General features: G+C 42.9%; 2 protein-coding genes across 7 annotated transcripts in view; both read left to right on the forward strand.

The window, feature by feature from the left end:
- Positions 1 to 7,564, forward strand: part of LOC309380579 (zinc-regulated GTPase metalloprotein activator 1A-like) — a 30,021-nt gene extending 22,457 nt beyond the window's left edge. For 5 of the 6 annotated variants that reach the window (XM_081930722.1, XM_081930720.1, XM_081930719.1 and 2 more), the window contains 5 exons: positions 2,176 to 2,227; positions 4,081 to 4,149; positions 4,392 to 4,457; positions 5,981 to 6,110; positions 7,340 to 7,564. In XM_081930722.1, the coding sequence (XP_081786848.1) occupies positions 2,176 to 2,227; positions 4,081 to 4,149; positions 4,392 to 4,457; positions 5,981 to 6,110; positions 7,340 to 7,413 (391 nt within the window). In that variant the 3' untranslated portion in view covers positions 7,414 to 7,564. The remainder of the gene's footprint in view (positions 1 to 2,175; positions 2,228 to 4,080; positions 4,150 to 4,391; positions 4,458 to 5,980; positions 6,111 to 7,339) is intronic. The other variant, XR_014172987.1, reaches the window with a different exon arrangement.
- Positions 7,565 to 22,950: 15,386 nt separating this feature from the next.
- PGM5 (phosphoglucomutase 5) overlaps positions 22,951 to 27,412 on the forward strand; it is a 187,259-nt gene continuing 182,797 nt past the window's right edge. The window contains exon 1 of the mRNA XM_081930625.1: positions 22,951 to 23,098. Within this exon, the coding sequence (XP_081786751.1) occupies positions 23,081 to 23,098 (18 nt within the window). The 5' untranslated portion in view covers positions 22,951 to 23,080. The remainder of the gene's footprint in view (positions 23,099 to 27,412) is intronic.

Genomic DNA, 27,412 nt, shown 5'->3' on the forward strand with positions numbered 1-27,412 from the left:
TAACCTGGGCATATTTCCCCCCAATACCTGCATTCAAGTCAATATAATGAATCTTCCCTTATTGCTTATTGGAGCATATCTGAGTATTATTAGGATAGATGACAAAGGCAGAAATCTTGTAGAACTTCCTGCTCCTTTCTCTCAAACTGCCTTTTCCAGACTTCCCTATCTCTAGAAAGGAGGATGGATATCTAATGTCATTGGGGTGAGGTTATTTGGACCACCTTTTAATTCAAATAACAGCTCTCTCAGCAAACATGAATTAGAAATCCAAACTTACCCATGCATCAGGATCCTGAAAGTTTAGTTTGATACTGGCTCTTCTGGTCACAATTAGACAGGTATTTACAATGTAAACCATTTCTGAAATCCAGGAAAGCCCCTATAATGGCTTGAATTCCTGCTTGCAGTTCAGATCCTGTTTTCACTATTCTGCTGGGTTTCTTCATTGGCCATTCATGAATGATCACCTGTAGAACATCTGGGGACCTCTTTCCAGAACTAGACTTCCCCCCTCATTCACTACCTTTCCAAGTACATTTATTAATCCACCGTTCACTTCCTTTTGCTCCTGGCTGCACTGTAGAGTAGTGGAGTACTTACCTAAAGCTTTCAGGGTTTCATCGAAAGATACCAGATTGGGACTTGAACAAATTAGATTAGGTGACCGGCCAAGATCATTTTTTTGGAAGGCAGCAAGTGGGTTATTATGACACTTATCCATTTGGATCTGAAGAAGTTAAGTTGAGAGTGAAAACAACTCCATGTCTTGAACATTCATACTAGTGTAAAATCTGGTTTCTGTGTTCAAGTTCCAGTCTTGATAGAGGTCGTTTTGTTTGGTTACTGAATCTGATAAGCACTTAATGAACTCAGACTTATTCCCATCTTGATGTACCTTCAAAACATCACTAACTTCAGTTTCTTTGCTGGTAGGCCTTATCTTCAGGACTACAGTCAGAATTCCTGTCTCCACTAACCCAAGTAGGGCTAGACAATATCTGGTTTTCAACATTGTGATATATCACCAGCTAAACATCGCAATATACCAATATATCATTATATCTGAAATAAGGATGGTTTTCCCCACATTATGATTTTTGCCGGCGCTTGCACTTGCGATTTGCTGCCCCCTGCAGGAGGCAGGAGAGCACTGAGCCGGCAGAGTTAATGGGCTGCAGGAATCGAGAGAAACATTGGCTGGCTTCATTGTTTTTCCCACATTGTAATTTTTGCTTAGCACACACATATATACCATGATTCACAATATATTGCCAGGTCAAAAATTATGAAATCAGTATCATGATAGGGACTTCAAACCAGTTTTGAATGATATATTGCCCAGACCTACCAACCAGTGTACTAATTATAGCATTCAAATCCCAAACTTCCTTTTCCAATGCATCAATTCTGCTAAAGATTCCTTCTGCTGTTTGTTTAGACAGGATCACATAAAAGTTCCTACAGTGAGGGAGTTTCAGGCTCTGTTGTGGTCGATTCTATTATGCCAAGATTGAGATTATGCCTAGTTTTGTTATGGAGGAAGCTGAGGTTGCCTGGGAGCATATATATCTGCTCCTAACAAGTCTGTATCAAGTGACCAGTGAGCTAAGCTTTCATTAGAGGAATTAACCTTAACTGCTGAGCCCACAGACTTTTCAACTATTCAAGATTAAAACAAAACCATGGAGCTCAAAGACAAGCAGTCTTATTTGTCGCCATCTTCACCTGTAAGCCATTAGGACTAGGGGGTGGAGGTGTGAATTCCATTTAATTATTGAGGTCACAGGCTCAAATTAGTCAGTTGCACAATCACTTTAACATGCAGTAGCCTGAAAAGCAAAGGTGGAAATTGCTGGAGGGAAATTGCATTTTAACTAGCAGCCTTCAGCTAGGGATAAGCTGCTGTATTCCCTGCAATGAAAGATTGACCTGGGTGGAAGAATCTGTGTCACTACAGCAGAGTTTCCATTGCTCTAGGATAATGGAACATCTGTACAGAGCCAAAATGTTTGTCTTTGGTGGTATCTTGACTCTACACTTGCCAATTTACCTCTGACTGCTCATCATAATATCTTGCAAATGCTTTTTAAATGAATTTTATATTCACAATATTAGATACTTTGTATTTATTTCTGCTTAACATAATGCTGACAGTGCTCTATTTATTTTAAGTTTGCAGCAGAAGCTGCAGCTTGAGGAAGTACCGGAACCACACCTTGATAAGGTAATTATTTTATCTTATATCCATCTATCAGCTCTACATTAAGCATTATTTGCTAGGCAAGTGTTTGTAACTATTTACACATTATTTATGTATCTATTTCATTTATAAAATGTACATAGCAATGCATTTGTATATTTTCTTTTTCACTCCTCATAACTTGATCAGTTATCTTGGGGTACAGGGAAACGTGCTAAAGTCAGTCTAATGAATGGTAAAAAGGGAGGAAGCACATAAGAGCTTGAAAACGTAGTAGTTCTGTGCACATGTACAGGTATATTTTTACAGCATATTGCTTATTTTTAACCTGCAACATTTTAAAGACATTACTGCTAATGTATTTACAATTTTTTGTGGTTTTTTCAGTCTTAAGGCTGGATACATAGAAGAGCAAGCAAAAGTCCATTTGCACAGTCCTTCTCCACACCCAGTTGCAGCCCTCTGTGTGTATCAAGCTCTCCTGAGGATTGAGTGACCTTCTTTGCCTTAGAACCAAATGGGATTTTTTACATTAGGAGAGTTGAAAGGAAATAATAATAATAATAATGGTAAAAGGTAAAGGGACCCCTGACCATTAAGTCCACTTGTGACCGACTCTGTGGTTGCGGCGCTCATCTCACTTTATTGGCCGAGGGAGCCGGCGTACAGCTTCCGGGTCATGTGGCCAGCATGACTAAGCGGCTTCTGGTGAACCAGAGCAGCGCACGGAAACACCGTTTACCTTCCTGCCGGAGTGGTACCTATTTATCTACTTGCACTTTGAGGTGCTTTCGAACTGCTAGGTTGGCATAGCAGGGACCAAGCAACAGGAGCTCACCCCGTCGCAGGGATTCAAACCGCTGACCTTCTGATCGGCAAGTCCTAGGCTCTGTGGTTTAACCCACAGTGCCACCCACGTCCCTAATAATAATACAATAACAATACAATAACAATAAAAATTTATATATCCCGCCCATCTGGCTGGGTTTCCCCAGCCACTCTGGGCGGCTCCCAACAGAATTAAAAGCACAATAAAATATTAAAAGCTACCCTGAACAGGGCTGCCTTCAGATGTCTTCTAAAAGTAAGGTAGTTCTTTATTTCCTTGACATCTGATGGGAGGGCGTTCCACAGGGCGGGCACCACTACCGAGAAGGTCTTCTGCCTGCTTCCCTGTAATTTGCCTTTTCGCAGTGAGACAACTGCCAGAAGGCCCTTGGCACTGGACCTCAGTGTCCGGGCTGGATGATGGGGGTAGAGACACTTCATCAGGTATACCATTTATTTCAAAGGCACAATTTTATGTGGACCAAATGGAAACTAATTTATGAAAAATCTCCAATTTTAATAAGGCTGTATAATAATATATTGTACTAGCAAATAAGTGATCAGAATTGGATTCACAACAAACATCATCATGGCAGGTGGATTTGCATTAGTACTGCAGTGTTCCTCAATGTTGCCATACTGAAGTAAACACCATTGCTTGGTGCTGTATTGCATAAAGCTGTCGTGTGGTTCAGAAATGTGTGAAACGCCACTTGAAATATTTTTCAGATAACTACCTCAGTATAAACTACGAATTCAATATATGATAGGAAAGTATTGGCAGGGGATTTCAGCTGATACAAAGCACTAGGAGGATGGGGCATGTACTGATACTAACTATGCTTATGTTTAGTTACGAACTTTCAGACTTAAACCATTCCAGGGTATTACAAAAGCGCACATGCACACACACGTTCTATATATTTTATGGCTTTATTTCATATTGTTTTTGTACACTGCCATGAATATGTATTAAAAGTTTTTAATTAAGGTGTATTTTGCCCTTATTAAAGAGCTGATCACAGCAAGTTTTACATTTCTGTTTTCAGAGTATTGTTACATTCACATTTGAAGTGCTAGGAAGCACAACTGAAGAAGAGCTAAATGTGTTTGTTCAAGTAAGTGCTATATACTTTGCTTTTGAAGCATAATCACTTGTGAATTTCTCTGTCATGGATGCTTTAGTTGAGATTCTTGCATTGCAGGCGGTTGGACTAGATGACTCGGAGGTCCCTCCCAACTCTAAAAGTCTATGAATCTGTTATTCATCCACTAGGCAGAGAACAGAAAAGGGAACATGCACACTCCTGTGTATCGCATTATGAATGTCTCATTATTAAAAGCCCCTTTCTGTTTATAGGATCTTCTGTGGGAGAAGAATGTAAAAGACAAGAGAGGTAACCCCATGGAAGTAATAAGACTCAAGGTTCAGTATTCAGTCCTACCAAACTTGTTTTCAGAAGTATTGTTTATTTTGTTTGTATTGTTTTTTTGTTTTTGTTTTTGCTTGGGCACAAAAAGTGAATACATACATAGCAAACATAAACATAAATTACCGTAGTGTGTGTCAATTCAGATGTATCTGTTGAATCGGTAGTATTTGAATACTGAGATTTAGCTTTGTTCTGTTGGAGCCAGCAGCATGGCACTTTCCTGCAGCTATTGGGTAACATCTGAATCTGTAAACCTTCTGGGAGAAATCTGTGATATATCACTCCTCCCTATACAGTGGTATCTTGGGTTAAGTACTTAATTTGTTCCCGAGGTCCGTACTTAACCTGAAACTGTTCTTAACCTGAAGCACCACTTTAGCTAATGGGGCCTCCTGCTGCTGCTGCCGCGCCGCCAGAGCACGATTTCTGTTCTCATCCTGAAGCAAAGTTCTTAACCTGGAGCACTATTTCTGGGTTAGCGGAGTCTGTAACCTGAAGCGTATGTAACCAGAAGCGTATGTAACCCGAGGTACCACTGTATAAGCATTACCTCTAATCTAGTACATTGGTGGTGGGCTCCTCCAAGGCAGCCCAGGACTTCTACTAGTACCCAGTGTTGTAGAAGAGGGGCATGCAATGATCACTGAGCAGGCCTTCTTAATGATCACTGAGCAGGCTCAGTCGGTAGAGCATGAGGCTCTTAATCTCAGGGTTGTCTCAGGCTCTTAATCTCAGCCTCCTTTGGGGCAAAAGATTCCTGCACTACAGAGGGTTGGGCTAGATAACCCTCGTGGTCCCTTCCAGTTCTATAATTCTATGATTCTATACTGTTGTCCAGTAGAAGATTTGTGCGTACTTGTTACCTCCTCCCATGCCCCAGTTTCCAAGGTCTGTGCTAAATCCACCATTCTTAATGTGAGGACAACATTTCCCCAGTTATATTGGAATTTTTAAAAAAACCCAAAGTACAACAATAATGTTATATCATAATAGAATCATAGAATCCTAGAGTTGGAAGAGACCACAAGGGCCATCGAGTCCAACCCCCTGCCAAGCAGGAAACACCATCAGAGCACTCCTGACATATGGTTGTCAAGCCTCTGCTTAAAGACCTCCAAAGAAGGAGACTCCACCACACTCCTTGGCAGCAAATTCCACTGTCAAACAGCTCTTACTGTCAGGAAGTTCTTCCTAATGTTTAGGTGGAATCTTCTTTCTTGTAGTTTGGATCCATTGCTCTGTGTCCACTTCTCTGGAGCAGCAGAAAACAATAATATAGATCATATAATTTTATATAATCAAATAGTTATAGAATTATATTTTCACTTGCATCAGAAATACTTTCTGTATTTACTGTAATGAGCTTAGCCTTTTCTGAATCTTTCAAAGTAATTAGAATGAACACCAGGCAATGTTATTTTTGTGTGTGTGTTGGCTACATAATATTACCACACCTCAAATTAAATCTATAGATACTTTCCTTTTCCAGTAACTTATTTATATTCTTTCTAACCAGGGACTTGTGTCTATCAAAAACAAACCTCATCAGGTGATAGTCCAAGGTGTTCATGAGCTGTACGATCTAGAAGAAACCACTGTAAGATGGAAGGAGGAGGCTGAACGAACAAATAGATTGGTTGTAATAGGTAAGAGCAGTATATACATTTCATAGGCCTATTGTACAAAATCACTGAAGAAAGCCAAATGATTATACAAAAACATAAAGATAATTCATAAAATTGTTCTTGGTACAGTACTGTGCAAGATCTACTAAAAAACTGAGATAATGTCAAGTTTCTATCAAGCTGTTATGGTCTTTGGTTTGTTTCTTCTTGGCATGTCTATTTTCCTCTCTGTGGCCCAAGCTACAGAAGAGTGTTTTAAAATGTGGGGTGTCTTCCAATGACATATAAAGCAGGCTGTGGGGAAGAGCTATTTAAAAGAGCAAAAAGAACACATGAACAGGGAATGACAAGTTCTCTACCTATTTGTAGTTTATCTCTGCACACCGTTCTTTCCTTCAGTGTGGTTCTAAAACTAGAAATAAGCTTTAGTAGAAAAATGCAGCTAGAGGGAAGTGAATAATGTGTTGGCGGGGATCATGGTTTAGCACTCCTCAGCTTATAAGTTATCTGGACAGTTTTGTATCTAAAGACTTGGATCTGTCGTTATCCACAAGTAAGTTTTTATCATGGACCTCAATCAGTAGCAATTGGTTCACAGCAGAGTAGCTTCACTGATTTTTTAGGCAGACTTCTTCCTTTTGAAGTATGGTAACTCCAGATGCCAGGGTTTCTCTCACCTGGGTGGAGGCAGTGCAAACAACCTTGGGGTGAACATCTATCTCGCCCTGTCAGAGTGTTGAAGAAATACAACCTGTGCCATTGATGATTGTGCCTGAGTCTGTAGCTGAGGCAGATCCAAGGAACACACTGGACAGAAAAATAACAAAGCATCATGCCGTAGCTACTTTTGCACCATTTGCTGTTCGTTTAACTACCTGCTTTCCTTCCCCCAATAGCTGCTCAACTACAAGCAGGGAGATTAGGTAACAAAATGAACTTTCCCAATATGAATGAAGGGTTAGGAAATATGAGAGGTTTCATCCCCCTATTTTATATGTTCAGCTATTTGCAATAATATCCTTGTATTGAGGTGGGAAAGAAAATGTTTCAGCAGGTTAGACAAGATAATGGGGCTATGCTGCTCTCTTGCTGGGACACTTGCCCTGTATCCCTATATCTGTCCTTTGAGTGGAACTTGGCTGTACTAAGTGTACTAAGTGCTTGCTTTCTTTCAATAGTGTAAATTATTGCTTATTTAATAATGCAAAATATTGATTAAAAATTTTTTTTGTGTGTTGTCCTCTCTATAGGTAGAAACTTGGATAGAGATATCCTTAAAGATGCCTTTATAGCTACTGTGACTAAGAGAGGAGGAAATGGTTAATGTCATCTTCTGAAGAAAGTACCTTTCAACAATTCATTTCTATAATGAATGAGCCAGAGTCCTGGAGCTGTTTTCAGCTTTGACACTGCTGTTAAAATTTGATTCTTCTACAGTTTAGCAGATTTTATTTTATTAAATTTCATTAAATTAATTTCGTAAACTGGTTCTTCACAGACATTGGAATGTATACTTAAATAATGGAGTACAGTCGAACCTTGGTTGTTGCACTTAATCCATTCCGGGAGTCTGTTTGACTCCTGAAACGGTTCAGAAACCTGCACTCAATCAGAAGCCGCGTTGGACGTTTGACTTCTGAAAAATGTTTGCAAACCGCAACACTCATTTATGGGTTTGCGGCATTCGGGAGCCAAAACATCCAAGTACCAAGGCGTTTGAGAACCCAGGTACGTCTGTAGTTATTGTTTGAAAGAATGGGCTTGCGTGCATGCACAACCTAATTCACTTTAGCTTCCCCAAGTTACCAGGGTCTAGTGTTTCTTTATTATATTGACTTGAAGAGTGACTGAAAAAAAGATTGTCATGGCTATTTATATAATGGTAAGACAGAAGGTAACTTATTAGTTGTCACAATCAAATGCCATCAGATCACAAAGCTAGAAGGAAATGGAGATGATGTGGTCTTCTTGTCTTCTTGCACATTAGAACCCCTATTATTATTATTATTATTATTATTATTATTATTATTATTATTTCTTTTTAAAAAATATTTTTAATTGAATTTTACAAATAAAATTTCCATCAAAGCATATCATTCACCATTACATATAGGATTCTCTTAATCCTTGACTTCCCACAACCCCTCTCTGATTTCCATTACCCTCCCCTTTTCCCTACAGCTTATCCAATTTTATCTAAATTGTGGTTCGAGGGCCCGACCCCCGCGAAGTGAAATGAAGACACAAGGACACGTGATATGAGGTTAATGGGCTAGAAAAGGCCACAACTTTATTGATTACAGCAATGAAAAGGTATTGGCTTAGGCATTGGATCGAAACAAGTGGGTTTATTCACCAGGGGTTCATCACCTGTTGATGCTAATCCAACTATAGGCTCACCCCTGCTGTCACCGACGGTCGTGCCATGGCCTCCCGCCAAGCAGGCATCGGACAGAATACACGACCGCCAGATTCCTTTAACGGAATACCCCTAAAAATTGAAGGCATAGGCGATGGCCACACCTAGCACTTCGACACACCACAACACATTATTCCAATGCCTAACCTACCCACCAATACCACAAAAGTTGTGACGATTGCTACGAGGTAGGCGAAAAAACCAAAAAAGCCTATTGCCAAATGGAAAAACTCCTACCAGCCCCCCCGGGCAACCAGGGCGACCAACCTAAGGTCCATAGCAAGGCCAATGACCTAAGCCCTAACTAAAAGGGAGTGGAGGGTGGGTGACTCGTGACGGGACGACGACGAGGAATGAGGCCAGGGAAAGGCTGGCGCTGCAGCAAAAGGCTGCTGAACACGCCCCCACCACGGCACCTGGTTGGGTGGCCACGGGGGGGGGGCGTGAGCGCCAGCCAGGTGAGCCGGAGGCAGGGGCAACGCCCCCTGCTGGGCGGTGCTCGGGCTCCCGCCCACAACCATTCCCCTCTCTTTCAGGGAGGAGAGTCTTTGTTATTAATATTGTCATCTTTTCCTTGTGTGTTATTTTATGTTACAAGTATTAATCTAATCCTACCAAAGTTTTTAATTGCAATGCTCTTTTAAATACATTATAAAGTTCTACCATCTTTTCTTAAATGTCTTCTCCTCCTGGTTTCTGAGTCTCCCAGTTAGCATTGCCATCATTTTCATCTACCACTCTTCTCATTTTGGAACTTTGTCTTCCTTCCATTTCTGGGCCAGTAATACTCTTGTTGCTGTCTTTGCATACATGAAAAGTCTTTTCTGCTCCCTTGGAATTTCTGTACCTGAAATGCCTAACAAGAAAGCCTCTGGTTTTTAACAAATATTATTTTAAACATCTTTTTCAACTCGTCATATATCATTTCCCAGAATGTTTTTGTTACCTTGCATGTCCACCACATATGGTAGAACGTGCTTTCTTTTTCTTTGCATTTCCAACAAATATTGAAAGCAGTTCTGTACATCTTTGCTAACTTCACTGGTGTTAAATACCATCTATACCTCATTTTCATATAGTTTTCTTTTAGCAAACAGCAAGCTGTAAATTTTAGGTCTTCCTTCCATAATTTCCCCCACGCCTCTAATTGAATGTTGTGCCCTCTATCTTGTGCCCATTTTTATCATTACTGATTTGACGTCTTCATCTTTTGTATGCCATTCTAGCAACAATTTATACATTTTAAGATAATTTTTCATAATTTTCCAATCATTTTTTCAAACCTTGAGAATTCTGTACTAAATCCTCTTTTCTTATCTAATTTCAACACATCATTTATTTGGTGATATTGTAACCAATCTGTGACTTAACTGTCTTTTTTTTTTTTATATCAAAACTTTATTAGCAAAGCCAACAGGCCACAGCTATACAAGAGTTAAAAGTGAAAATAGGGATAAAAGGAAGAAAAGAACAAGCAAAAGGAGGTCCGTCAGATGAACAAGTCTGTCACTCAGATGGTGGCCCTCAATTTCGCAGCTCTCTCGATGTACCTCGCGACCTTCTCTGTTATCTGACTATCCGTGTCAGATAATAGAAAATACAGTGTAATGTCTGGTGAACGGGTCTTTGTAAAGGGGGCAAGATAGAAGGACGTGGGACACTGTTTCCGTGTTACCATCTCCACATGGGCAAAGTCGTTTTTCAAATGGGGTCTTTTGGTAACGACCTTCGAGTACAGCAGAGGGAAGAACATCCCATCTAGCCAATGTAAAGGCACATCTGTATTTTGGGATGGTTAGTTTAAACAAATATGAAGCTGGAGAGTCAAAATGAGAAGGGGGAAAGTAGGTATACCATGGGCACAGTTTCTTTAAGATAGTCAGGTTGTTTTGTCGTTCAATGTCTTTCAGGCGCTGGCCTATTAGACTCTTTGCTTTAATGAGGCCCATTGATAGTAGGGACTGTGAATGCAGACCGCATGTAAGGAGTTTTTGATGCACAGTTTTGAACCACTTGCTTTTGTGAGGGTCTTGCATTACTAGAGGCAGTAGACCAGGTGGATTCAGATTAAGACGAAGCCAATAGTTGAATGTTCTCTGCCAGGTCCGAGTTTCCACAGATGGAAGGCAGGCCTCGAGTCGTAATGCTGCGTTTGGAACACAGGAGGGGACGCCGAATATCTGCCTTAGAAATTTAGACTGAACAGTTTCAAGACTGGAGCAGTGGTTCCCCGTCCAGATTTGTGCCCCGTACAGTAACTGCGCCAGAGGTTTTGCTTGAAAAACTTCAAGGGCTGCTGGGATGTATCTGCCCCCCTTCGTGTAAAAGAAGCGGGACAGCATCTTGATACTTTGAGCTGCTTTTTCTTTGGCACATTTTTGATGGACATCCCAGGACCCGGTCGACTGGAAAACGATACCCAGATATTTGAAGGCTTTAACCTGTTCAATTGTCTGGTTATCCATCCTCCAGCTGTACTGTCTGTGTTTCCTTGCAAAAACCATAATTTTGGTTTTCTGATAGTTTATTGCAAGTTGCTCTCTCCTACAGTATGCTGAAAATTCACCTATGAGCCTATTTAAGCCTATTCTTGTTCGAGATAGGAGTATCGCATCATCAGCGTACAAAAGCACTGATATTGGTTTGTCAGCCAGTTTGGGGGCGTGGAAGTCCGGAGATGACAAACAGTTAACCATATCATTGATGTAGATGTTGAATAGAACTGGGGCCAGGATGCAACCTTGCTTGACCCCCTTACTGACAGGAACTGGTCCTATAAGATGGCCATTTAACGAAGTTCTTACATGCAGCACCGTGTCTTTATATAAACAGCTGATCAGAAATAATAGTCTTTTGTCTATGCTTGATGTGCTCAATTTATCCCAGAGTCTTACACGTGGAATTGAATCGAAAGCAGCCTTTAGATCGATAAAGGCTGCATATAACACCCCACGGGATTTTTTGGCATATTTGTCAATTAAATAGGCTAGGGTGAAGCAATGGTCTATGGTGGATCTGCCTTGCCTGAAACCCGCTTGCTCTTCCGCTAGAATAGCTTCAGTTTCCAGCCAGCTAGTTAGCTTGATATAAAGATGTTTGGCATATAGTTTGCTGGGTATAGGCAGAAGGCTGATTGGTCTATAACTCGCCGGGTCTGTCATGGGTCCTTTTTTATAGATTGGGATAATTATTGCCTCAGTCCAACCATCTGGGAGTAAACCCGTTGAGTCGATCCAAGAAAATAAAGACGCCAGCAGGGGGGCCCACCAGCTAATGTTGGACTTCAGAAGTTCGGCAGGGATGTAATCATTCCCTGGGGCCTTGTTGTTCTTTAATTGTGCGATTAAATTCTCAACTTCCTTTGCAGTTACTGGTGGCCAATGAGGTAGGTCCTCCAATTGAATGCATAGTTTGTAATGTTGGGCTTCCTGGTCATAGAACAAAGATTGAAAATGGCGCAACCACTCCATTGGTTCCACTGTACAGATGGAATTAGTACGCTCCTGGTCCAGTAGACCAGATATGGTTCGCCAAAAGCAAGTAGTATCTTTCTCGTGCGATGCCTTAACCAAACTGTGCCATGCGGCTCTTTCAGCTTCCAGTTTCTTTCTCCTTAGTAATTGTTTGTAAGACCGTCTCAGATAAATATAAGCATTAAGTAGGAGGGCAGTCCCTGATTTCCTGTATCTCTGGTAGGCTGTTCTCGTTTGTCTCCTTGTTTGCCTGCACTCCAGGTCAAACCAGCTAGCTCCGTCCTTTGCCCACTTTGTAGCGGAGCTATGTATCACTGTTGTTAAATGGGGTTTCAATCTTTCCAAAAGTAATTTAAAGCGTTCCATAATCGCATCTACTGAATTGCCTGATACAATAGCGGAGCGAATAAGCTTTAACTCCACTGACTGAAGAAGGAGGGTTAGATTTTCATTCAGTATTGGGGACCATTTGAGTCTTTTGGGGGCAGGTATATCCAAATTTACAGAAGGTATATATTGTGGCTCGGCAATAGAATAGTCAAAAGGCCGACCTGCAAGCTCTAAAATTAGAGGTAGGTGATCACTCAGAGTATTGTGGCCCACTTGGAACTTCCTTACAAAGCTGTGAGCAAATCTTGAGATTAAGATATAATCTATAACGCTTCCCCCAGCCTTGGAGAAATGGGTATATTCCCCGGGGCGGTCCCCCTCTATATTGCCGTTTAATATCAGCAGTTCCCTCCGTCTGGCAGCCTGCACTAAGCAGAGACCTGGGAAATTACTTCTACTATCTTTGGACAGTCGTGTCGCACCCATATCCGTCTGTTCTTCAGGGTCCATAAATTGGTTGAAATGAGTGTATAGACTGTTGTCATCTGTTCCTATACGAGCGTTGAAGTCTCCACACACAATAGTCAGGGCAGACGGGTAAGTAGATTCGAGAGGCTCTAAAAACGCCTCTAGCTCAGCCCATGTAGCCTTGACAACGGGGTTTTTTTGGCCTGGGGGAATATAGACATTGACCAGCAAGAGAGTAGTTCTCTTGAAGCTAAGTAGAGCGGCTGTTGCTAAAGAATTGCAGCTGGGTAGGGCTGTTAGAGAATGCGCCAGCTCCGTGGAAATGAAGCAAGCTAGGCCACCACTAGATCTGCCGCCCCTTAGAGATGGAGAGGCAGGCAGGTAGTGGCAGTTATACCCATTAAGAAATATAGGGTCATTCTGCCATGTCTCCTGAAAGAAGATGATGTCAAATTGCTTAAGGTAGCACAAAAATTGTTGATTATTTTTCTTGGCGTGCCAACCCGCGATATTCCAAGACAGCACTTTTAGGCCCCGGGCCCTTCGGGGAGCTGGATCTATGTCACCACCACGTCCAGCAATTCTTTGGTGTCTAAAAAAACACACCCGTTGGCTCTTTTCGAGGATGACTGCTTGGAGAGAGTGTAGTGATCCTCTTTTCTTGGTGATTTGGGGCTAGATTTTGGAGTTGGGGGGGAAGCTAATTCATTCGGAGACAATTTAAGATAGCTGTGCCAGGAGCTTTGAGGTTTCACACCTTGATTTGGTCTTACTTTATTGTACATCACAGGGGGCTCAGATTGTAATTCCACGTCTACACATTTAAAGGTGCCTCCCACTGTCTTCTTATCCACCAGACATTTGGGAGATATGGGCTGCACATAAGGGTCCTTCATTGTCTCACCTTGATCATCCTTTTTTTCTAGTCTGCTTCGAAGTAAATCAAGTCTTTTCAGGATCTCAGTTTGAGCTGGAGAATGCAGTGACCAGAATCGCTTTATCAGCGAGAGTTCTTCCTCCAAAGCGGAGTCCTCACTATCACACGTGAGAGGCCAGACGCCAGTTGGATGTGGGGCTTCCTTTTTTTCATTTGGTACTGTTTGGTGGAGATGATCCTGCTGGAACTTATGCTTTCTATTTCGATGGTTTTGGTGGTTGGTTTTTTCCCTTTTGTGAACTTCCATTCCTATGCTCTTGGGCCCCATCAGAGAGGTTGCAGGTGCTCTATTTTCAAATATTCTTAATAGGACTATTCTTTCTTTTTTGAATAGGTTTTTAGCTCTAAAAATGAAACTGGCCAGATTATGATCTAAAAAAGTAATCAATGCTCGTACCGAGCAATCATCTTGATGTAGATACTCTATAGCGGCTATGTCAGTTGCTTTTACTACCCCCGGTAAAATGCCACTTATAATGGACAAAAAGTGGTCTGTACGGTCCAACCCTGCATAAAATCTAGGCGGTTTAGGGTAATTAGCAAAGACAAGCTTTTGTGGGATTAGGACTAAACTCCATTCTCTTTTGGGACACAACATCTGTTGAGCTTGGGAGGAGTGGTTCCCCTCAATAGTTTGGGTCGCCTGCTCACCTCTGTCTACAGATTCTGTGCTGGCCATAAGAGGACTCTGGGGCGGTATAACTGTAGATGGATTAGTTCCTTTGTCCCAGCTCGGTGTTGATTCTTCAAAACTTGATTTAGATTCTTTTATGGGTGTATCTACTTTACGTGTCTCTTTGATGGCACTCGAGTTGGATTTGTTTGTTCCACTTGTAGAAAGGGATGGAAGAAGGTTAAAGAGCTTTTGCCAATATTTTTTACAGGTACGGTGAGTTGTCTTAAGCCGCCTTAGGTTTTTCATATTTTTGCTTTTCTTCATCTTAGGCTCAGCTTTTTTCCTCCGGGGTTTGCTGGGGAGTGGTGGATCCGGGCTGGCTAGGGGATTTGTATTCTGGTCTGAAGCGCTCACATGTTGTTTGAAATTATCCACTAGGGTCAGGAGCAGCCCGTTTGTTATCGCTAAAAATTTTTTAACGTTAAGGAGATCCTTAGAAATCTGGTATATCTGCTCCTGAAGATAATCACCCCACATTTCTGTTCCGCAGTCATTGGCTTTCAACCAATGGGTTGAATGATTACCTCCAAGTTCCAGCGGTGACAAATGAGGATTGGCATCAGGTGTGTTGGCTGTATTAGCCTTTGTAGCATTCTCTGCTATGGCAAGTTCTTGGGCCAAATTTGTTGGATGGTTTGTCCTCTTGTTGTTTGTTTGCAAGTCCTTTAGCTGTGTTGACCAATCCAACACTGTGAGTGGCAAAGGCATAGCTACATCTAGGATACTCTCATTCTGAGTTCTCTTGCTCGAGTCTTTTTGAGGAAAGTAGCTGGTAATTTCACTTTGTCTCCTTCGGCGCTCCATCGGGCTCTGTGGTGAATTAGGCAAAATTCCTTGGTCCTTATATTTTTTCCTGGTGAGGACCATAGTGGGTATATGGGTATATATGGATGTATGGTAGGGGGTGCTTGCTTAACGGCGGCTTATCTTTTGTTCTAAGCTGGAGTAAACAATAGCAGAAATGCCGATTTGTGGAAGTTGCCTCCTAAGCCTCTCCAACCTCTCCAACTTGTTAGTTTCTCCAGCAATTTACATCGGGGCTTGTGAGGTATCAGTCATTTAAAATGTTAGAAAATATTACTGGTCTTAAGCTTTCATACTGTGCCTTGTTTCGTTTAAAATTCAACTAGGTCTTTCTCCCTCATTCAACAGCCTCACGACGTAACCAGTAAAGTAGCTAGGCAGTATAACAAAGCAGAAAAAAACAAAAACAAAAGTCCCTTGGAATAATTATCGGGTTGAACTTGCCTTGTGTTTCTTGGGGTTATAGCTGCTTCAATTCCTTCCTTTTTTTTTATAACTGTCTTATATCTTCCATGCTTTTTAATCTCAGTTGTTGTTCTCTCTCAATAAGCAAATCTCTAAGTTGCCCATTCTACTTTTGCATTCACCTTTTTAAGGGATATCGCTTCTATTGGTGAAAGCCACCATGGGGTTTTCCGTTCCAACAGGTTTTTATACTTTTCCCATACATTAAATATTGCAATTCTTATTACATGATGTAAAAAACCTTTATGTACTTTGGTCTTCTCATACCATAAATATGCATGCCATCCAAATCTGTTATGACCTTCCGGGTCTAAAATATCTGAATTTTTCAATGTTATCCCTTTAGCCAGCAGAGACAGGACGCCTCATAATACAATTTTAGATCTGACGGAGCGAAGCCTCCTCTCTCCTCATCTGTTAGTAATTCGTATTTAATTCTTGGTTTCTTCCTCTGCCAGATAAATTTGGTTACAGTATATATTTTTGCCATTGACATTCCCAGATTTCCATATCCCTCTTTATCTCTTTCCAAATTGTTATGCAGTTATCTTTAAATATATTTATATTTTTCCCAGATAGCCAGATATTTCACCTTTTCCTTACATGTTAATTATGTTGTTAGTTGTAGTTCATTTTTACTTTTTTCTGTCATATTTTTGACCAAAACTTTCATTTTACTTTTATTTAACTTGAATCCTGCGACCCACCCAAACTCGTGTATTTTATCCAAAACCCTTGGTATGCTCACCAATGGGTTTTCTACTGTTATTACAAGGTCATCTGCAAATGCTCTTAATTTGTACTCTTTACACCCCACTGTTAAACCTTCGATTTCTTTTTCAGATCTTATATTCCTCGGTAGTGCCTCTAACACTAGAATAAACAATAATGGTGATAAGGGACAGCCTTGTCTCGTCCCTTTTGTAATTTAACATCTTTCTGATACTACATTGTTCACTAATAACCTTGCCTGCTGTTCTGTATAAATAGCGTCAATTCCTCTCTGAAGTATTTCTCAAAAATTCATCATTTTTATCACTTTTTCTATAAAATTCCAAGATACACTGTCAAAGGCCTTCTCTGCATCCACAAACATCAATGCTGCCTGCTTTTCGTTCCTCACCTCCAGATACTCTTATTATATCAATTACGTTCCTTGTATTTTCCTTCATCTGTCGGCCAAGAAGAAAGCCGGCTTGGTCATGATGAATTAACTCTTTGAGCACCCTTTTCAAATTATTTGCAATAATATTGGCAAATAGCTCATAATCATTATTGAGCAGAGATAGTGGCCTATAATTTTTCACCAATAATATATCTGTATCTTGTTTTGGCGGTAGTGTTATGTATGCTTCTTTCCATGACTCAGGGATTTCCCCTGTTATCAGTATCTTATTCATAACTTCCCTCAACGGTTATATCAGAAAGTCTTGCAATTTTTAAATAATATTTGTCTGACAAGCCGTCTGGTCCTGGGGATTTTGCTACTTTTGAATGTTTAATTCCTTGTTGTATTTCCTGAATTGTTAGTGGTGCATTTAAATAATTGATCTTCTCTGTCAGAATTTTAGGTAACTTACTTTTTACTAAATAGTCTTCAATTGCCTCTTTATTTTCTTTACCGACTCTATATAATTCTGTATAATATTTTACGAATTGTCTTCTAATATCTTTTGGATGGTCTATTATTCTACATTCCAGCTCCAATCTGTTTATCAAATTTTGACCTTGTTTCTTTTTTAATTGCCAAGCAAGTAATTTCCCAGGTTTATTTGCAAATTCAAAATTCCTCTGTCCCAACCATTTAATTTTCCATTCAATTTCTTGGTTTACTAACATTGAAAATTGTGCTTGTAACATTTTTATATTCTGTTTTACTGTTTTCCTAGCTTTTTAATTAATTCTTTTTCATTTTTAATCAATTTGTCCATAATTTCATTTTTCTTACTTTCTCTAATTCTTCTTTGGCACTCACTTTGCTGAATAAAGAGACCTCTCGTTTTTTTCCACTTTTTTGATAGTCACTTGATTGTCTAAAAGACTTTCATTTAATCTCCACCTAAATGTGGAGTTTTCTTCTCCTTTTAATTCTAATACTACTGGATTGTGTTCCGATAAAGTCTTTGGTTGTATTTCCATTCTTTTTATTCTCAGTGTCAACTCATTTGATATCCATATCGAGTCAATTCTCCTGGCAGATTGGTTTGACTCTGAATAATGGGTATATTATTTTTCAAATAGGTGTTTAGCTCTCCATGCATAATTCAGTTTTAAATTATCCACCAAATTAAAGTTTGTCAGGGGTAGTCTACCTTCTCTTGAGTCTGTTTTTCTTATTGTCCTGTCCATTTCTAGTGAGACTACCCCATTCAAATCCCCCTTTTAAATTATTTTTTGGTCCATTAAATCAAACAATTTCTCTTCCAATTCTTTATAAAATTCCGGGGGTTTTCATTGGGTGCATAGATTCCAATTATGACTATTTTCTCGCCTTGTAATGTATATAGCCATCACTCTTCCCTCCTCATCTTTAAATAGCTGTTTAGGGTCGTATTTGTCTTTTACATAACCACCCCTCGTTTTTTTATCTTGTCTGATGTGATAAAGTCCTTTCCTAATTTTTTATTTATCAATACTCTTCTATGTTTTCTTGTTACATGTGTTTCTTGCAGACAAATGATTTGTAAATTTTCTTTTTGTAATATATGCTTAATCTGTTCCTTTTTGTTTTATTGTTGAGTCCATTTACATTCCAAGTTTTAAAAAAAACATTTTTTTAATTTAAATATTTATTTGAATATTTTATAATCAATTGTATCTTGTTGTTTGTCCTCTTCCTGCGAATCTTCATCCTTTCCAGTTGAGGCTGTTTCTCCTTCTCCTTGTCCCCTTATTGCGTCAGGCTTTTTCTTCCCCAGTTCTTTCTTATATTTCCTCCAAAACTTTTCTATGCTTCTATATCTTTGTTTCTTGCCTTTTTAGGTGAAAGAGATACCTTCAGGGAACTCCCATCTATATGCAATCTTGTTAGTCTTCAGAACATCAGTTAAGGTTTTACAATTGGATCTCTTTTTCAACAATCTCAACGTGATTTCCTTAAGGATTATGATATTTTCCCCACCAATTATGAGCCTTTTTTCATAATTCATCTGTAAGACTCTATATTTTACCATTCTCGAATTGAAGATCATTAGGCAATCTCCTGGTGATTTCTTTTTCATGGCATAACTTGATTTGACTCTAAATATTTTATCAGTTGTTTGTTGTAATGTATCTTCGTCCAATCCCAACCATCCTGCCATCTCTGTTAAGATTCTCTCTTATGTCCTCCTCCTCCTCCTCAGGGATCTCTCTATAGTGCAAAATTAACTCCTTTTGCTCCATCTCCAAACCGCCATCGAGTTCCATGTGGCCTCCTGTATCTGCACCATTTCCATCCTTTGCTCCTTTATCTTTTCCTGCTCCTTTTTCATCTCTTTTCCCTCTGCTTGTGTCTTTTTTGTTGATTCCTCCAGGCCTTGTGTTTTTCTCCCTAACTCTTGCATAGATTTTTCTAAGTCTGTTGTCTTTGTTGTAAATTATTTAATCTGTCCCGTTAAACCCTCCACAGTCTTGGTCAGGCATAGGCAAACTCAGCCCTCCAGATGTTTTGGGACTGCAACTCCCATCATCCCTAGCTAACAGGACCAGTGGTCAGGGATGATGGGGATTGTAGTCTCAAAACATCTAGAGGGCCGAGTTTGCCTATGCCTGGTCTTGGTGTTCTATTCAGTTTTCCCTGGGATTTTATCCAGTTTATCTGAATTTTCTCTTAACTCTTGTCTCAAAACCATTAAAATGTCTGCAATCTCCACCTTTGGTTCTGTCTCTATAACCGAACCCCTTCTCATCTGTGTGGGAGTTGCGCTTCCTGCAACTGATTATAACTTTTTTGCTGCCACATTCACTTTGTTTGTTTTCCTGTAATTTATTTTAAGTAAATTACCTTTGTATGTTGCTCTTTTTCCTCTCAAACCTTTGTTCCCCTTGTTTCAATTCTTACTTTCCTCTCCTTTACTTGGAGAGGTACAGCCAGACCATCTAAATGTAGCTGGGTGTATATAAAAGGGGGGGGGATTTCCCTTCCCTGCAGTTACCACTTTTCACCACTAGATGCCCTTCTCTCCCATCCACTCCCTCCACCTTGCCTACCAGTATTATACCAGCTGCACTGGCTCCCGGTGGAGTACAGGATCAGGTTTAAGGTGCTGGTTCTCACCTTTAAAGCCCTATACGGCCTAGGACCCTCGTACCTACGGGACCGCCTCTCCTGGTATGTCCCACAGAGAAATTTACGGTCTGCAAATAAAAACATCCTAAAGATCCCAGGCCACAGAGAGGTTAGGCTGGCCTCAACCAGAGCCAGGGCCTTCTCGGCCGCGGCTCCAATCTGGTGGAACGCTCTGTCACAAGAGACTAGGGCCCTGCGGGACCTGACATCTTTCCGCAGGGCCTGCAAGACAGAGCTGTTCCACCAGGCCTTCGGTCAGGGCGCAGCCTGACCCCCCTCCTCTGGCAATCGGCAATCTACACAGAATTTGCTTGATGGTTGCCATTAATTTGATTTTAATTTGATTTACTTAATTTTTATAATGAATGTTTTTAGAATGTCGGATTATTTGATTGTTAGCCGCCCTGAGCCCAGCTCCGGCTGGGGAGGGCGGGATATAAATAAAATTTATTATTATTTATTATTATTACCTCCCTCTTTCTCCTTTTGTCCTTTTATTATTATTATTTCTATATCACCCACCTGAAGATCACAGGACAGTTTACAATATAAAAATACAAAAATATATACCATAATAACAAACAACTCCCCACACGCTTGCACGCACACAAAGCACAATTTAAAAGGTCATAGATTGGCCCAAAGGCCTGGGAGAAGAGGGATGTTTTTGAAGGCACCAGGAGAGCCTTACCACAAGTAGGGAGCCACCACAGAAAAGGCAGAAGCTAGGCTATCCAGATAGGGGTGTAGCTGGGTTACCAGCCAAAGCTGATGGAAGGCACTATGCCACTGAGGCCACCTGAGCCTCAAACGACAGCAATGGGCCCAGTAATACCCCCAAGCTACGTACCCGCTGCTTCAGAGGAAATATAACCCCATCAAGGGCAGACAACCTCCCATCAGTCTAGGATGAGTGTGGCAGGAGGCAAAGAACAAGAAATAAAAATTTAAACAATGCCCTGATTAAATGAATTGTAGTTAGTAAAATTAATCCACATGGATCAAGCGAGACAGATTGTGCCACACTCCTGGAAAGAATCACTTGGTCACTTGGCTGATCAAAAAAAGGTTTTTGTCACAGTAAACACAATGCTAAGATTAGTTTGTTTTTCTTCTGTAAATCAAATTACATGCCATCCCTCCCTTTGCCATGGTTCCTGCCCATTGCTTCTGTCATTATGTGACCTGCAGTGGGAGTCTTATAAGCAAAAGGGGTAAGGCTTCCCTTGGCACCTTCCCTATAGCTTTGTGTGCTGCTCAGTAGCATCCAGGTGGTGACTGTTTTCTCAAGGAATTCCCTAGTCTACCAGGGTACCATTACAGGCACTTTTGCATTCCACCTTTTGTTGCCAGAGCAAGCTCAGAGGAGGGGGAGACAGTGGTAGTTCATGCAACAGCATTTCAAAACGGAATTCCTCCTCTAGTCTGGGTCTTGTGTGAGGATGCTTGTGTGACTGCTCTTTCTTGATCCCAGTGAGCAGCAACTGAAGGTTGAAACTAATATAGCCTTAATAAATCTCCAAATCTATTTTAAATTACGTATGGGTTTTGTTCCATTATTAAATCATTCTAAGGCATTTTATTTCCCCCAGAGTGGCTGGGGGAACCGAGCCAGATGGGCAGGGTATAAATAATAAATCATAATAAATTATTATTAATAATAATAATTTTTACTTTAAATTCTATTCTAATCCATGAGCATAGCCAGGATTTTTGTTGCGGCGGGCACTGACCATACTTGTTGGGACTGATGGGAGCTGGAGCTCAGCAACATAGGGAGGGCAAAAGGTTTTGCTCGCCTGCTGTAAAGGAACCACAACTGAATGTAAAAAGATTCATTTCCACTTAGAAAATGTAAAGTAGACGTTTTTTAAAAAACAAAGATAAGTACGTTGCTTGGAAGAGTGTGAACCTCGCACGTTAAGAAGGAATTCATAACAGCTGGAAGGTTTGGCCAGTTCTGGGGCTCCAGAAAAGAAGTCCCTGCCTGGCTTCGGAGATGCTTCAGTCAGTGCCTCCCCTCTTTCAGAATAGAAGTAGCTTCCGGTTGGAAGCTGAACAAAGAGGATGGAGGAAAGGCTGCTGAAACGATGGGTCAGCGGGCAGCCACCGGCCCCTCGAAACCATCACGTGGCCGAAACACCTGCCACTCACCCGACACTTGCAGCCATGGCCAGCTCCGTGTGGCGCCTCCAGCCATCGCGTTTCCTCTTGTCGGCTATAGGAGAGGAAATGGCGGTGTCTCTGCCAGCCTTTCTCAACCTGTGGGTCCCCAGATGCTGTTGAACTACAACTCCCATCACCCCTAGATGGGAGTTGTAGTCCAACATCTGGGGACCCACAGGTTGAGACCCTTCTTGGAGCCAGGACCCTTCTTGGAGCCAGGACACGAAGGCAAAACGATTTTAACAGCTATAAACACATTTCAGGCTTGGCTTAAATCTTAATAAACTCCCCCAGCCCCAGGTTGCTTTAAACTTGCCAGGGCTTCTCCTCCCTTAAGCTCCTGTAGTGGACCTTCAGAAGAAAAATCTTATCCATAAATTAAAACAATACTTTCAAAAGACTCCTCTTAAAAACTCCCTTAAAAGAATCAAGTCTTCAAAAAAAGTTATATTATCTAAGAAAGTCCTTAAAAGAATCCTTCCAAAAGAATTTAAAAATTATAATATAGCACCTTAAAGACCAACTGAGTAGTTTACCTAAAAGAGTCGAACACGACTAATCGACTAAACAAGTTTAATGCAACTAAAAAACAGAAAGTAGAACACGCGAGTCGTGACCTCCGCAATTACTTTTAAATCACAAAAGGTGCATTGAAAGAACAGCGAAGTGGTTTTCCACGGAAATGTTTCTCTGCGCCGCGTCCCCCAGGCGCGCTCCCGGAGCCAGAGGGCAGAGCCCGGAAAGAGAGTGGGCGGCCAGGGAAAGTCCCTCCCGCCTGTTGGTGCGAGCCAGACAGTGAAACAGGTCCTCGGCCTTTTTGAAGCAGCCTCGGGCCGAAGAGGCTTTGCTCCTGCCACGTCTCCGGGCTGCAACGCGCCTACTGTTGCGTCATCATCATTGTGACGTCACACACACCGTGCACAAGAGACGAATACTGTCACCGTAGACCTTGAGAGACGAGGGAGGGAGGGAGCGGCGCAGAAATGATAGGGAACCAACGGGTGAGAAAATATTCCGTAATGGGGGGACGCATCCTACACGTCACAAAAATTCTAGAGGGATTTTGTGGGGAAGGGCAATAACGCTGAACGGGAGACGTGGGGGCGGCTGGGGGGCTCCGTCGGGCTTTCACAATGTCTGCCCCTGAAGCGAGCGCTCGTGAGAATTTGGCCGACGTCGGACGGGGCTCCTGGGCTGCCCTCGCGGGGAAGCGGCGCCTGCAGACACTCGAAGCTTTTCCGCGGCCTCCTTTCCTGTCCGGCCCCAATCCTAAGAGCGCTTGCCGGGGAGTAAGCCGCCTCTGGCACAGGACGAGCGGCCCAGCCTTGGCTGCTCGGGGGGCGGCGGCGGGGGGGGTGTCCCCGGGGGTCGGAGACCGTGGGCTGCTCCCCCTCCGTCGGCTGCGCTTCTGGTGCGCTCCGGAGTCAGCCTGTCTCGGACTGGACGGCCGGGCTTTAAAGGGCAGCTTCTGATTCGGAAGCGAAAACGGGCGTGTTCTTCAAGATTGGGATGTTACTAACACGACAATTCTCTGTTGATATTTGTATTATCAAACACGTACTATGCTAATATATGGAAATATATACATTGATACTTGTATGCAATATATGTATGCTGATGGCATTGTGTTAATTTTATAGGAAAACTATATTATATTTGAATGGAATCAGACAGTTCTTTTAAAAACATTTTTTAAAAAACATATCCCCTGAACGTGCTCAAAAGAACTCCCTGTTTATATTTACTTCCGTTTAATAAGATTGCAGAACATAATTTCGGAACTAAAAATAAATGGCAGCATAAAAAGTATCGTTTTCACACCAGTAAGCAAGAAACACAAAGTGTGGCGATGCTCATGTTCTACAACTTGATACAGATTGATATGGATCTGCAATCAAAGTACTTTACTTTCATCAAGTTAAATAGGCACCCAGTAGAAAACTGGGCACCATATTTGGCAGGATTTTTATATGGCGCTTGGGGGACTGCCAAATTAACTTTCCTTGAAGCTGTTTCCTAAATTGTAAATAGTAATTGTAGTTCCTTTTTAATTCCTGTTAAAGAACAACTACTCAGTAGTACTTCGTGGTAGAATTTAATATTTGAAGCTTATTTGATTTCTCTGACCCTCTAATATTCGCATGTTATCGCTTCCCTTGTTCAAGGGGGCGGAAAATACGTTTGCACCCTTTCTCCATCTACTTCCTTTTGGAGTGCGGGCTTAATTCACCTAAGGGAATACAGAGTATGGGAATAAAGAGTGCATGAGCGACCGACAGTAGTCTTGTTTGGTACTAAATGTGCATTTATATTAATGTGCTGTATTTGGTCTGCTTGGACATCTGTTGGAATACTGTTGGCAGGAGAAGTAGGAAGGATAGTAAAGAATACTTTTCTAACCCACGTTTTTTATAAATTGCTGTTCTTGTTGATTTGGGGGGGGCACTACTATAAACACAGCATAGCTGTTTCCCCAGCATTTCCCCTAATTGTCGTCTTCTTTCTGCTACACCTGTGATGTTATCCCCCCCCCCCCAACGCAGATAATAATTTCCGTTTATATAATCTTTTTGTGTGGTGGTGCCCATCTTGGCTTGCTCTCGAGAGAGCTGCGAAATGCTTTATGGCAGTAGTTCCCACTTAGCCAAGCACTGCAGACTCTCTCTTTTTCAAAAGCCAAGCCATGGATCTCCTACTTTTGAAAATGTTGATATCTCTATGATAGTTTTTGTTATGTGAATGGAGCCACGGACCCCCTGGGTGGGTTATGCGCACCCCCTGAGGTCCACAGACCACCAGTTGGGAACCACTGCTTTATCGTGTTGCTCTAAGCAACCTCACGTATTTTGGTAGCAAGTTTTGTGTTTGTTTGTATTTTGTATTTAAGACTGGAAAACAAATTCAGATTTTGATTTGAGATTACAAATCTTGGTACTCCTGAATACTTTCTGAATCCTGACTCGTGCAAGTATAAGTAGTTGTTTTTAAACTGCTGTACTGGGCTCTAAATAGTTTCAGGGGTCACCTCAGTCAAAGATGATTGACTGAGGCAGTCAGTCTTAGGCAGGACCTTAGGCAGCCTTCTGCCCGCGTTGCTGATGCAGCTGCACGTCCAGTTGTACATCCACTTTCAAAGTCCGTTCTAGTCCAGTGCTCTGCCCATAGGAATAGGGACACACATCTTCAACCCTGATGGTGACCAGTTTGCTCATGACAGCTGGACCTACTTTCCGTGTTGTGTTCACATTTGGGAGGAGAGGTGGCAACCTGCAGGTGTTGCACCCATGTCACCCTTGTCGGTGAGATGTGATCCGTTTCCCCAGTTGCCTATTGCTGTATATATCCTGCTTTATGTTCGGAACCTCACTAATGAAAGAAAAACCGCGTGTGCTTTGATTTCCAACGCGTGTTCCCCACCATTGCTCACTCAAGTGGCAGCCAATGGGCAGCAGGATCCCTCCCTCCCTCCCTCCCTCCCTCCCACTTCCAGGGTAAGGAAAGTCCCCGCGGGTCTCCCTGGGCAGAGCCAGCGAGCCAGAGGCGGCTTGGCGCCGGTTTCTCCTCGGGGCCGGCTGCGCGGACTTTGCTGGCAATGAGTCTCCGTGGTGAGGAGGCAGCTTTCGAGCAGCTCCGCTGCCCGGGCTCCGATGGGGAAGAAGAGCTCGCCGTCTCGGGCGGCCGGCCGTTCCTCCGAGGGCAGGAGGCGTCCGGCGGCGGGGGCGCGGCGGGGGCGCCGGCCAAGCCGCCCTACTCCTACATCGCGCTGATCGCCATGGCCATCGCGCAGAGTCCGCGGCAGAAGCTGTCTCTGAGCGGGATCTGCGCCTTCATCCGCGGCTGCTTCCCCTACTACGGCGAGCGCTTCCCCGCCTGGCGGAACTCCATCCGCCACAACCTGTCGCTCCACGACTGCTTCGTCAAGGTGCCCCGCGAGCCCGGCCGCGCCGGCCAAGGCAGCGACTGGAGCCTGCACCCGGCCGCGCAGGGCATGTTCCGCCACGGCAGCTTCCTCCGCCGCAGGAGGCGCTTCAGGCGGCCCCCGCTGCCTTCCCCGGCGGCCCCCGGCGCCGGGACCCCGCCTCTCCTCCCACCGCCGCCCGGCTCCGCGCTGCCCGGCGGGGAGCGGCCCCCGGGGGCGGAGGGGGGCCTTGGCCGCGGCCCCCGCAGCTGCTCCTTCAGCATCGAGAGCATCCTGAGGGGCCCCTCGCCGATCCCGCCGCGCAGCCCTTCTTCCCGGCCTCGAGCGCCAGGCCCGCCTGCGCTGCGCTCCTCGCGATCCCCACCCGAGGAAGGGCAGCCGCGCGCCCGGATCGCCGCTGAAGGATGCGAGCGGTGCTAGCTCGGATTGGAGCCCGAAGTGCAGACGCTCAGGCGCCTCTGTTCCTGCACAGACTCACTTTCTGGTGCTGCTCCTCCTCCAGGAGGTTTTCTGCCGACCGCCCCATCTCAACTGGTCTGGGATTTAGGGAGGGTTACTCTTGGACATAAGGGGACACAGGTGGCGCTGTGGGTTAAAGCCTCAGCGCCTAGGACTTGCCGATCGAAAGGTCGGCGGTTCGAATCCCTGCGGCGGGGTGCGCTCCCGCTGCTCGGTCCCAGCGCCTGCCAACCTAGCAGTTCGAAAGCACCTCCGGGTGCAAGTAGATAAATAGGGACCGCTTACCAGCGGGAAGGTAAACGGCGTTTCCGTGTGCAGCTCTGGCTCGCCAGAGCAGCGATGTCACGCTGGCCACGTGACCCGGAAGTGTCTTCGGACAGCGCTGGCCCCTGGCCTCTTAAGTGAGATGGGCGCACAACCCCAGAGTCTGGCAAGACTGGCCCGTATGGGCAGGGGTACCTTTACCTTTACTCTTGGACATGAAGTGTTCACAGCGCCGAAGATCTGAAGAAAGGCAGTCTAGTACTCCCTGATGTTTTAAAATAACTCAACAAAAAGACTTTACTGTAGTATGTTTGTAGAATGGCTATGATGTGATAAACCTGTTAGTCTTTAAAGTGCCAACAGGTCAATGTTGATTGTTTATTCTGCTTTATTAGATGTTCAGTGACCACATTGTTGTACAGAGGGGCTAAAAATCACAACAAAAGCAAACATTTGGTATGAAAAGTTGCAGGATTTCAACAGGAAGTTCAGATATGCATTGACTGGAAATTAAACAGCATAACTGCCTGAAAACCTTTATAGGTGCAAAAAGTTTTGAAAGCAGGGTCGTATATGACCATCCCAATAACGTGAGCACAAAGCATCATGAATTGCACAATAAGAAGGTTACAGATAGGTAGCCGTGTTGGTCTGCCATAGTCAAAACAAAAAA

Source organism: Podarcis melisellensis (genome assembly GCF_964234715.1).
Source record: "Podarcis melisellensis genome assembly, chromosome: 11".
Lineage (NCBI taxonomy): Eukaryota > Metazoa > Chordata > Lepidosauria > Squamata > Lacertidae > Podarcis > Podarcis melisellensis.